The 12,127-nt window shown below is 39.9% G+C and overlaps 1 protein-coding gene across 1 annotated transcript; it reads left to right on the plus strand.

Moving 5' to 3' along the window:
* Positions 1-561: 561 nt before the first annotated feature.
* On the plus strand, positions 562-1,203 carry LOC142163322 (uncharacterized). The gene is made up of 2 exons (XM_075220594.1): positions 562-871; positions 980-1,203. The coding sequence occupies exons 1-2, from the start codon at positions 562-564 to the stop codon at positions 1,201-1,203; spliced, it is 534 nt and encodes a 177-aa protein (XP_075076695.1).
* Positions 1,204-12,127: the final 10,924 nt, after the last annotated feature.

Consider the following 12,127-nt stretch of genomic DNA (forward strand, 5'->3'; position numbering starts at 1 on the left):
CAGCCCCAAGTCCAAATGGTGCTATATCAGAGACAACAGATCTATCAACAACAATACCAGCAACAATTGACATATCAGCCACCTCATCAGCAACAGGACAGCAACATGGTAGAAATCAGGGGTATGTTGTGACAACTCATTGGAATAAATGGTAAGATGTAGGAAAAGTTGGCAGTGCATGACTCAGCAATTAAGGGTATTGAAACTCAACTGGGGCAACTGTCCATGGCCTTAAATAACCACCCCTAGGGAACATTGCAAGCCGTCACGAACATTAACCCCAAGGAGCAAAACCCAAATCAACTAATAGCAGTAAGTCTCTGGAATGGGAGAGATTTAGACAAGGAGCAAGAAGTTGCTCAATCCAGAAGGGAGACTACACTAGCCACTCCAGTTCTATTAGAGATAGATGAATCAACAGAACTCAGTGAAGTGGTGGTTGAACAGGCTCAGGTTGATAAGGGTAAAGCTAAAGAAAGTGAATAAGTTGCAGAACAGGTGGTACCTCTTGTGCCACAAAATTCCAACAAAGAACGGCCAGAAAGCAGTGGAGAAAGAGTGATGCCTACACCATTCCCTCAGAGACTGGCAAAACAAAAGAAAGAAGATCAATATATGAAATTCATGGAGATGCTTTATCAGAATCAATTGAATATTCCTCTGATGGATGCTTTGAGGGAAATGCCAGGCTATGCAAAGATGATGAAGAACCTGATATCACGGAAATTTGACTTTCAGGACCTATCCACAATAACTCTGACACAGACATGCAGCGTGGTAGTGACAAGACCCATGGCTCAAAAGATGTATGATCTAGGTAGCTTCACTATTCCGTGCACTATTTGGAGTTACGCTTTTGCAAAAGCATTGTGTGAGTTAGGATCATGCATCAACTTGATGCCTTTTGCAATATATACAAAACTGAGCATTGGTAGAGCTAGACCGACTTCAATTTAGTTGTAACTGGCTGACCGCACAGTTAAAAGATCGACGTGGATTCTTGATGATGTGTTGATACAAGTGGAAAAGTTTGTATTCCCTACAAACTTTGTTATTCTGGACTTCCAGGTAGATGATGAGATACCCATCATTCTAGGGAGGCCATTCTTAGCCACTAGAAGAGCATTGATTGGTTGTGAAACTGGGGAACTAAAAATGAGGTTGAATGATGAAGAAGTAATATTCAACGTCAACAATCCATGAGGAGACCTAGTGAATATGCAAATTGCTCACTAGTGGAAGCTGTGGATGTGATCCCATTTGAAGAAGATAAGACCCTGAATGCCAAAGATCCATTGGTAGCTTGCTTGACAAATTTAGAAGAGATGGATGGTGAAGAGTTGGCAGAGTGGTTCATGGCACTCGAATGCAAAGGATTCTGGAAGAGGGAGCTTCAGTTCGAGCCCCATTATTTAGAAAAGAGAGCTACACCACCTACAAAACCATCAATAGAGGAACCACCATAGCTGGTGCTGAAACCGCTTCCAGCCCACCTCAGGTATGCTTTCTTGGGTCCCAATTCTACGTTGCTTGTTATTATATCATCTAGTTTGCTAGTTGTGCAGGTAGAACAATTACTGCAGGTGTTGCAGGAATGCAAAAATGTCATTGGTTGGACCATGGCAGACATAAAGGGTATTAGCCAGCCTTCTGCATGCACAAGATTCATATAGAAGAAGGGCACAAACCTTCCAGAGAACATCAATGAAGGTTGAACCCAAATATGAAAGAGGTAGTTAAAAAGGAGGTAATAAAGTGGCTAGACGTGGGCATCATCTTTCCTATCTCTACAGCAATTGGGTAGGCCCTGTCCAGTGTGTATCGAAAAAGGGTGGAATAATAGTTGTACAAAATGAGAAAAATGAGTTGATCTCAACTCTTACAGTCACAGGGTGGCGGATTTGCATGGATTACAGGAAATTAAACGCAGTCAACTAAAAGGACCATTTCCCCTAGCCCTCCATTGACCAGATGTTGGACAGGTTAGCTGAGGGATCCCATATTTGTTTCTTGGATGGATACTCAGGGTACAATTAGATTTCAATAGCCCCGGAAGATAGAGAGAAAATGTCCTTCGCATGTCTGTATGGCATTTTTGCCTTTCGGAGAATGCCCTTTGGACTTTGCAATGCACCGGCCACATTTCAGCAGTGTATGTTAGCCATTTTTACCGACATGGTCGAAGACATTATGGAGGTGTTTATGAATGATTTATCTATAGTAGGGGATTCATTCAAAGATTGTCTTCACAACCTTAAAAGAGTGCTCAAACGATGTGTAGAGACAAATTTGGTGTTGAACTGTGAGAAGTGTCATTTTATGGTACAAAAAGGAATAGTGTTGGGGCGTAGAGTGTCCAAAAAGTGGATTGAAGTAGACCATGCAAAATTTGATGTGATTGAGAAGCTCCCAGCACCTACTTTAGTGAAAGAAGTGAGAAATTTCGTTGGGCGCGCCAGATTCACAGGCGGTTCATCAAGGATTTTTCAAAAATTGCTAACCCCTTATGTAAGCTACTTGAAAAAGACTAGCACTTTATGTTTTTTGATTATTGCAGGCTAGCATTTGAGGAGCTGAAGAAGATATTTGTGACCGCACTCATCATTGTTGCACCCAACTAGGAGCAACCATTCGAGTTGATGTGAGACACCAGTGATTATGCTATAGGTGCTGTTTTAGGGCAGCGCAAGGAGAAAATTATGCACCCAATTTACTATGCAAGTAGGACGCTTAGTGGTGCACAGCTGAACTACACGGTCACGGAAAAGGAAATGTTCGTTGTAGTATTTTCCTTCGATAAATTCAGGTAATACCTGATTGGCTCAAAAGTTATTGTTTATACTAACCATGCAGCCATTAGGTACTTGATAGCAAAGAAGGAGCCAAAGCCCAGCTTGATTCGTTGGGTTCTATTGCTACAAGAATTTGACCTGGAGATTCCTGACCGAAAGGGGACAGACAACCAAGTGGCAGACCACCTCTCGAGGTTGGAAGGGGCAGAAAAGAGAACAGAGGTTGAAGATATCATTGAGACATTCCCGGAGGAGCAATTACTTGCTGTGACAATGGGGGAGGCACCATGGTATGCTGATATTGCTAATTACTTAGCATGTGATATTATACCTCATGATCTCTCCTCAATTCAAAAGAAAAACTTTTACCGTGATTGTCGGGCGTATTATTGGGATGAACCTCTATTGTTCAAAATATGTGTTGATAACATGATCCGGCAGTGTATCCCCGAGAAAGATCAACTTCTGTTTTGTAGGCTTGCCATGCTTCGCTATATGGTGGACACTTTGGAGGAATTCGGACAGAAGCAATGGTACTGGAATTAGGCCTATATTGGCCTATATTGATCAAGGATGCCCATGCTTGGGTCAAAAGTTATGATGAATGTCAAAGGATGGGCAACATATCCTGTCGTCATAAGATGCCAATGACCACAATCCAAGAGGTGGAAGTGTTTGACATGTAGGGGATCGACTTCATCGGGCCTTTCGTCAGCTCATATGTTAACAAGTATATACTGGTTGCCGTTGACTATGTCTCTAAATGGGTTGAAGCAGTTGCTTTCCCAACCAATGATGCGAAAGGGGTGACCAGTTTCCTAAAGAAAAATATCTTCATATGTTTTGTCAACCCCCGAGCCATAATTAGTGATGGTGGCTCTCATTTTTGCAATAGAGCATTTGCACGCCTGTTGGAGAAGTATGGAGTTCACCACAAGGTAGACTAATTATACCACCCACAAATAAGCGGGCAGGTGGAAGTGTCCAATAGGAAAATCAAAAGTGTCCTCTCAAAAATAGTGAATGCAACAAGAACTGATTGGGCAAAGAAGCTGGATGATGCATTGTGGGCATACCGCACAGCCTTCAAAACTCCAATTTGTATTTCACCATACAAATTGGTATTTGGAAAGGCATGCCACCTTCCGGTTGAGCTTGAATACAAAGCACTATGGGCATTGCAGCAGTTGAATTTGGATATGGAGACAGCAGTCACCAGTAGAAACACTAGGCTTCATGAGCTCAAGGAATTCAGGTTCTAGGCATTTGAGAGTGCTAGACTATACAAAGAAAGGATGAAACTCATGCATGATAAGCACATCTTGAACCGAAACTTCAAACCCGGATATCTAGTGTTGTTATACAACTCGAGATTGAGATTGTTTCCAGGTAAGTTGAAGTCCCGATGGTCAGGACCCTTCAGAGTGGTGCAAATGTTCTTAAGTGGAGCTGTAGAGATTGAATCAGAATATGGGACAAATAAGTTCACAGTGAATGGGCAAAGGCTGAAACACTACCTTGGCATGGTCGAAGAAAAAGGGGATAAAGTGGTAATAACATTGGAAGAGCCCCAGTATGCGAATAAGGAGTGATGATCATAGCTTGTGTCGCGTCGCGACGTTAAATCAGGCACTGCGTAGGAGGCAACCCATGTTTTCTTTTGTTTCTCTATTTTTTTTATGGTGTACTTGATGTGTATGAAACTAACCCTTTTATTAATGTATAGGCCGAGATTGGTGCATATTGGGAAAAGTCGGGGTCAAGAACCAACTCCGGAAAGGTTAAAAAATGAGAGAGAAAAAAGCCTGTGATAGCGACCGCGGTGGAACCGCGGCTCGGGCGCGGAATTTTCGACATATTCTGTTTCTGGGCCACCGCGACTGTGTTGGGACCACGGCACGGGTGCGGTAGTTTTCGAGATTCTTTTTTGTTTTTCTTTTTCACCGCGACCATGGTCGGGACGCGGATCGGGCGCGGTGAATCACAACCATTTTGCTGCCCAGGTAAGTTGTAATTAGATTTTTTTTCTTTTCTTTTCTTTTTCTCTTCTAAACCCACTAAAAATAAAACCTAAACCCCCCCCCCCCCCACCCCCCACTTCCCCCACTCCTCTTCTTACTCTAAATCCCTAACCCCACGCCCCTTCTTCTTCTTCTTCCCATCTCTCACAAACCCATTTATCTCCCACATACACACACACACACTTTCGACTCCCTCCTCCTTAACCTCCATTACACTCCAACTCTACAAGAACCAGGTATATCATGATTTCCTTCTCTCTTCTTCTCTCCTTCTCTTTTGCAATTTTAATATTTGAGTTGTTGTAGTATCTATAGTTAAATTTTTGATTTTCTTTTCTTCCTTTTAGTTGGTAATGTATAGAATGTAGTAGAGAAGGGCATGGTGTTGTTGTGTGAAAGTCATTGTGGTAGGGTGGAGTTTTGAAGTGATTGTGGTTGATTTAGGGGTAGAGTTTGTACTTCCATTGGATAAGAGATTAAAACACAGTCCCATGCACACCGGGTGCTTGTGAAATTGCCCCAATTGAGCTATAGTGGCTAATGTGACTATGGTGGTGGTGAAGTCTGAGTAACCACCCAGGGTTCACACAACTCAAACCCTCACTAATAGTAGCCCTTGTTTTGTCAGGTACAATGCATCAATCAAGGAAAAGACATGCCATAGGTTCCTTCGCTAGTGGGCCGGGATGTTCATCCAGAGCTAGAACTCAGGCTAGTTCAAGCCAGTTTGACCCCACTCGGTTTGTCTCCAAAGAGGCTCAAGATAGGTTTAATGCAAAGACATCCAAGAAGCTGCTGCCTGAAGTACACATTGATAGGCAAGCCTTGCGAGTTGAATGCCCAAGTATCTATGAAGAATTAAGGAGGTGTTAGCTGGACATCTTCTTTAATGAACCAGAAGAGGGCAATGTACTTATGGTAAGGGAATTTTATGCGAACTTCCCGAACCATGTTGATAGGGTTTTCACGGTACCAAATACCCCGGTGGATGCGTCTCTTGAGGCTATCCACCGAGTGTACAGGTTGCCGATCTTCACTGGAGAGATGGATTATTACCAAGATTATCAATGCCCACATGTCTGGTGGAAACCAATTGTTGAAACAATCTGTGTGGCTAGCCGAGATCCAATATGGATAAAGCTTAGAATTACCCTAAACTCCCAATCTCTCACTTGGGAAGCTAAGTTCTAGCTAACAATCATCAACAACCATTTGCTTCCATCCAGCAACACTACAGATATTAATGGGCCAAGAGCAGTGACAATTTATATTTTGTAACCCACCACAATTTTGATGTGGCCCAACTCATTCAGGATGAAATGTTCATTCGATCCCCGGAAGTACTCAAAGGGTTCTACTTCCCTTCCCTGGTCACCAAGTTGTGTCGTGCTTCACGAGTTCTTGAAAATCCCATAGTAGATGGGAAGTTGCCATTAAAAGCCCCATTCAAGGCTAGAAAATCACAGTTGGGAAAGAGCAAGCTGTGGCGGATGATGATGATGAGGGAGCTATGCATGCTGCCGTCCCACCGGGACAGATTAATGATGAGGCGGGCCCATCACAGGCTCGCTGGAGTACCCGAATGACTGCCTTGGAACAGGATATGGCTGGCCTACACACTTTGGTCAATGACCTGAGTGCTAGAGTTAAGACTTTGGCTACTCAAACTAGGTCAGAGAAAACGATCATGGGCTGGCTCCAGGCGCTAGGACGAGCGTGTCACCTCGATCCTGGCACTGTCTTAATTCAGGATTGAGCACCAGGGAAGTCCCCTTACCTTACTCTACTTTAAATTCTTTGACATGGGTACATGCCAAATCTTTAAGTGTGGGGTGGGGGATGGTTGTTGTTTTTTTACAATTGTATGGCTTTGTTTGGTATTTTTGGTTGCTGTTAGTTAACTTCGACTTGGCCCGAAGACGGACACCTCTCGATGGGTCTCTTGAGGGACTTATGTCGAACAAAAAATACAAAAGATTTTCTTCTGTTAGGTAGTGTATCAACTCTCCCTTGGTTTTTCTTTAAACCACGATTCTTTTCCAAGGGTTTCCAATTGAACCAGGTGTAGTTAGTTTTTTTTTTTAGTTTTGGAATTTTTGGGCAAGGAAAGAAAAGAAATAGGATCCCTTAACTCCATGGTACCTTGAATAGAGATTACTTTAGTGTGACACTTAGGCTCATTACCGGACTCTAGCAATAAAGCCTTAAATTGTGTGTTCTTGAGTTGGCTTAAGCACCTTGCTTAAGGGATTGCTTAAGCACCTTGCTCAGTGTCTGATTGTCCAAACTGAATTGAGCCATGTGCCATGTGTGAGTGAGGCTTTGTGTATTATATGCTAACACTCAATGCCTAGAACTTGCCCTATGTGTGTACGAAGCAAAATGGTAGTCTTAATTGTTGTATAAAGTGATGTAGGCGTTTCCTTGTTGAACCTATCTATATATGTTTTCACCCACCTGATTCTATATATTCTAGTTAGCCCTTTTGAACCTGTAATCCTGTTTCTTTGGCAACCACATTACAAGCCTTACCCAAGTTGTGAATTGTCTATCTTTTTGAACCCTATCACCTCTTAGAAGCACTTAAATTGTAACGAATATGGAAAAGTTAAAGTGTGGGGTGGTTTGTTAGGATTTTGAGTGGAGTTAATGAAATAAGGAGAAAGGTGCATTGTGTTAAAAAAAAAATAATAAGATCCACTTGAATTGAAAAAGAAAAAAAACTTCTTGCTAAGTGGTGACTCTTGATGTAAGTGTTCTTAAATAAGTAGGGGGTTTAACGCATTGATGTAAAGGTGGAATGAAGGTTTGACAAAGATATGGGCTTAAAAGTGAAAAATATAGTGAAATGCTTAGGAAGGTGTAGTCACTATACTCATATGTATCCCACTTGTCCCGCAGCCAACATTACAATCAAATAAAGTCCTACTTGATTCTAGACCAAATAGGCTCGATTAGCCGAGTATTACATTATGGGCAAGCCTATGGTGCGTTGTTTGTGGCATAAGAATTTCTTTCTTAGGGCGAGCGAAATCTTTCGTATTTGAACTCCTTGGTGTGTGAGTAAAATGACCATGACACAAGTCTGTTTTGTGGTGAGTAGGCACATGATTCATGAAGGAAAGGTAAGTCTGGACCTCTAACTGAGAGTATGAAAGCCGGTTAGGGACATTACGTGTCTAGAGAGAGTCCACTTTTGAGGTTAGGATGTTACGCTAAGGAAATCTACCTATGTGAAGTATTCTTGGTATAAGGAGTAGGGAAGTGACCCAGTGATGATAGGACCATAGAGTGTGGTTTTGTCACTAGAGGACTAGCAACGGTTTAAGTGTAGGGTGTTGATAGTAGCCTATATTATGCGATGTAGATGCTATTATGCTCTAAATTAACCATACTTTATTGATGTTTTAAGTGCTAAATGATAACTAAATGCTCTAATTGAGGTTTTTATGCTTTGCAGGAGCTACTCCAAGTTAGGAGGAGGATATAGAGTGTTTTAGGGTCAAATATGTAGATACAAGACCAATCGAGAAGAGCCCGGATTAAAACGAGCAAGAAAAGACGAAGAAAAAATGGGCAACAGTCCACCGCGACCGCGATAGGGCCGCGGCTGGAACGCGGTGAAAGAAATGCGAAAAACAGAAAGTATAAAATGACTGTGGTCAGACAGCGGTTGGCCCGCGACCGCGGTCGATCTGGAGAAGGCCAAGAAAGTTTAAGGGCTAAAGTGTAAAGCGTTGGAAACTTATCCTAACCCTATATAAACTCAACAAACTCGCCCTAGTCAAGGTTAAGTTTGTTTTTAGACTCAATTGGAGGCAAGAACAAGTGTGAGAAGATCAAGACACCATTAGAGTTTTTCATTCTTCTTCTTGTTATCATTATTTTGTGAATTATGAATTATCTGAAGGCTTTATCTTATTTTACCATGAGTAGCTAAACATTTAGTCTAGGTTTTATGGAACCAATTGTTAGATGAAGTTTTGACTCAATTTTGTTATAATCGAGCCGGGTTTATTATATGATTGTTCAACTATGTTTTGTATGGTGATTAATTGAATGGGCCCTTGATTAATCGTGTCTAATCGCCTTGTGTTGCTTGAGAAAGAATACTAGGTTAGATTGTTGTTGAACAACACCACTTTTGGATAATTGAAGAGATTCATTACTTGAATTTAAAAGTGGGGTTAAAAATAACGAAACATTGGTGGGATAATTCAGAACTGCAGAAATTATCAGCTAGAGTAGTTCGAGAGAATGCTCTAGTAAATTATCGTAGTTGATTGAGAGATAATTGTGGTAACCCATAGCTCATAATCCTCATAGAGTATTATGGCGAGATTATAGAAAAAGAGTTAAGAATTAATCTAGCAATTGGGGAAATCAATACCCTAGATCTTTTTACCATTGAATTATATTTGGAATATTGTTAGTTTTAATATCATTTTACTTTAGTTAAACAAATCCCAATATTTATTGATAAAATCTTGCATACGGGAATTGTTGAGCTTGTACTAGCATCACTAAAAGTTGTAATAGATAGGTTAGTTCCCTAAGGATTCGACTCCGGACTTGTAAATCGGATTATATTTGCAATGACCGCTTTTTCTTTTATAATACATAGTTGGGCGTGATCAAGTGTATCCTTGATCATTGAGGAATTCTTCAAATCATTTGCTCTTAAATATACCTCCATGGTCATTTTGAATGGTTGAAATAAGATACCTTTTTTCTCTCTCAATTCTTTTGCAAAATATCTTAAAATTTTTCAAGGCTTCATCTTTTTTACATAAAAAAATATTACCTATGTAAAATGCGATTAGTCATTAACAATGATAAATTCATATCGTTTACCTCCAATGCTGGCAGTTCTAATAGGTCCAAATAAGTCCAAGTGTAGTAGTTGTAAAGGCTTGATTGTGGCCACAATGTCTTTGGTTTTGAAGGAGTGTTTAGTTTGTTTACCAAGTTGGTATGCATTACATACATGGTTTCTAGAGAAATTTAGCTTAGGAAGGCCAATAACTAGGTCATGTCTAGAAAGTTTTTCAATCAGGTGCATGCTTGCATGGCCAAGTTTCTTATGCCAAAGCTAGGGGTCATCAGATATGGATGCAAGACAAATGTGACCATCTGAATTTTAAACGCAGTCTAGAATGTAAACATTTGATATCTTTTTCCTAGCAGAATGATTTTACCTGTTTCATCCTCAATAGCACAACCTGTTTTCTTGAATTTTTCTTTATACCTGGAGTCGCACAGTTGGCTTATGCCCAGAAAATTATATTTGAGTCCATCCACAAGATAAACTTCTATGATATCACAACTGTTATTGAATGGAACCGTACCGGTGTCAACGATTTTGCCTCTGCCATTTCCCTTTTCGAATTTTCCTATGGTGTTCCTGCAAAATGAGATTATTACCTTCTTTTAGGTACCCAAGATTGCTTGGGTCCTTTTTGGTTAGTTCTAGTAATGTCAGGACTATTTTTGGGATCCAAATCTATCCTGAAACAATTGAGTTACGAAATCTACAAAAGAAATAATTATGACCAATTATATTACATTAATGACAAACATGAGTGGATTTATCACTTGATCTACTGGTAGTGTCAGTACTAGTAGAACTATTTCCAACATTTCTCTTTCCAGTTGACTTGTCAGTCACTTGGTTTGACCTGACATAACTGTGGCTGGTGGATTTGCGCATGCCATTGAGTTTCAATTGCAATTCCTGAACTTCTTCTTGAAGTACGTCTCTTTCAATTTCACAAACTTCAAGTTTAAGTTCCCATTCCTTCTTCTCCCTATGCAGTCTCTTTAATTCATTTAGAATCTTTTGAAATTCTTTTAGGGTAAGATCAAGAATATCTTGTAATTCATTGCATCTATCACATTCATATGGTCATATCTCACTAGATTCACCACCTTCCATGAAGCAATTTTTAGTTGTCGCCTTATTGTCATCATTTGATACATCTTCATCTGTGTAGTAGCCTGAGAACTTTTTTATATCATTTTCTAATACATTCATAAAACATAGATTTGCAATTTTCTCATGCTTTGAGCTGTGTTCATTGCTCTAGCTTCCAAAGAATTTATTTTTCTTAAATCCTCTCGAGGATTTTCTCTTATGAACTGGACATTCGGGTTGTATATGACCATATTTTCCACATTCATAGAATTTTCCATCGTTATTTTCTTGTCTGTTGTATTGTCTTGATGTTCTTCTAGAGGACATTTCTCCCTTTTTTGGTATTCATGTATTTTCTCATTAGCACATTCATTATTTTGGAAACCATAGCTATTTCTTGTTCAAGTTCCTCGACTTCAATTTCATTCTCAACTTCAGATTCTCCAATCGAGATTTTGAAAGCAATAGTTTTCTTCTTTTCTTCATGTCCTCATTTTTTAGATGTGTTTTCTCAAAGGCAATAAGATCTCCTCATAATTCATCATATGATAGTTTGTCCAGATCTTGAGATTCAAGAGCTACTACTTTTTTTGCCAAGTAGTAGGTAGATTTCTTAGATGTTACACCCCATGTTTTTGTACGTGAAAGTATGTCGTAAGTCAATTGATATAAGCTAGGAAATTAGATCTTCTTTGAAAGTATATAAATTAATTTAATGTTGTTACACCCCGTACTTCAGACGTCACTGTCATTATAGGATTATCTAAAGTAAACTCAAAAAGGACGAAATCCTTCTACAATGATAAGAAAGGTTTACTGAAGTCTTAAGCAAGCTAAGATGAATATGAGACTTGTTAATCATGATTTAAATGAGTTTAAAGTCAAGATATGACTATATATGATGTTTGGATATGAAATATAAAGTTTGGAAAAAATCGGATTTAAGTTGCAGAAAAACCGACTAAGGATTTGCCTTGTAATGAAGCATTTTGAGCAATATATTTCATGCGTCATATGAGGTCGTTTTGGGACATATTATATACCAAAATGAAGGTATTTTAACCAGTTTCCAATGGTCCAAACCATTTATTCATATGACATCGGGGTAGAAAAATATGAATTTATATAGTAATGTCGCCCAGTCACATCGCCGCACTTCGGAGAAACTGGCAGTTTTATACGCCAGTTGGGACACAGTTTTCTCTCAATCTATTGAGAGTTACATGGAGATATTTATATGGAATTAAATCCCTATGTGTCTAATTTCCAACGCTTCAAACCGTTTGTCAATACGATATAGGATTAGAGAGATACAAGCGTCTGAAGTTGCATTGCTCAAGCTGCCAAGCAGGCAGCTTACCTACCTACTTGGAGAATTGAGGTGGTGGGCTTATAAATTA

This window comes from Nicotiana tabacum, chromosome 8, assembly GCF_000715075.1.
Source record: "Nicotiana tabacum cultivar K326 chromosome 8, ASM71507v2, whole genome shotgun sequence".
NCBI classification, from domain to species: domain Eukaryota; kingdom Viridiplantae; phylum Streptophyta; class Magnoliopsida; order Solanales; family Solanaceae; genus Nicotiana; species Nicotiana tabacum.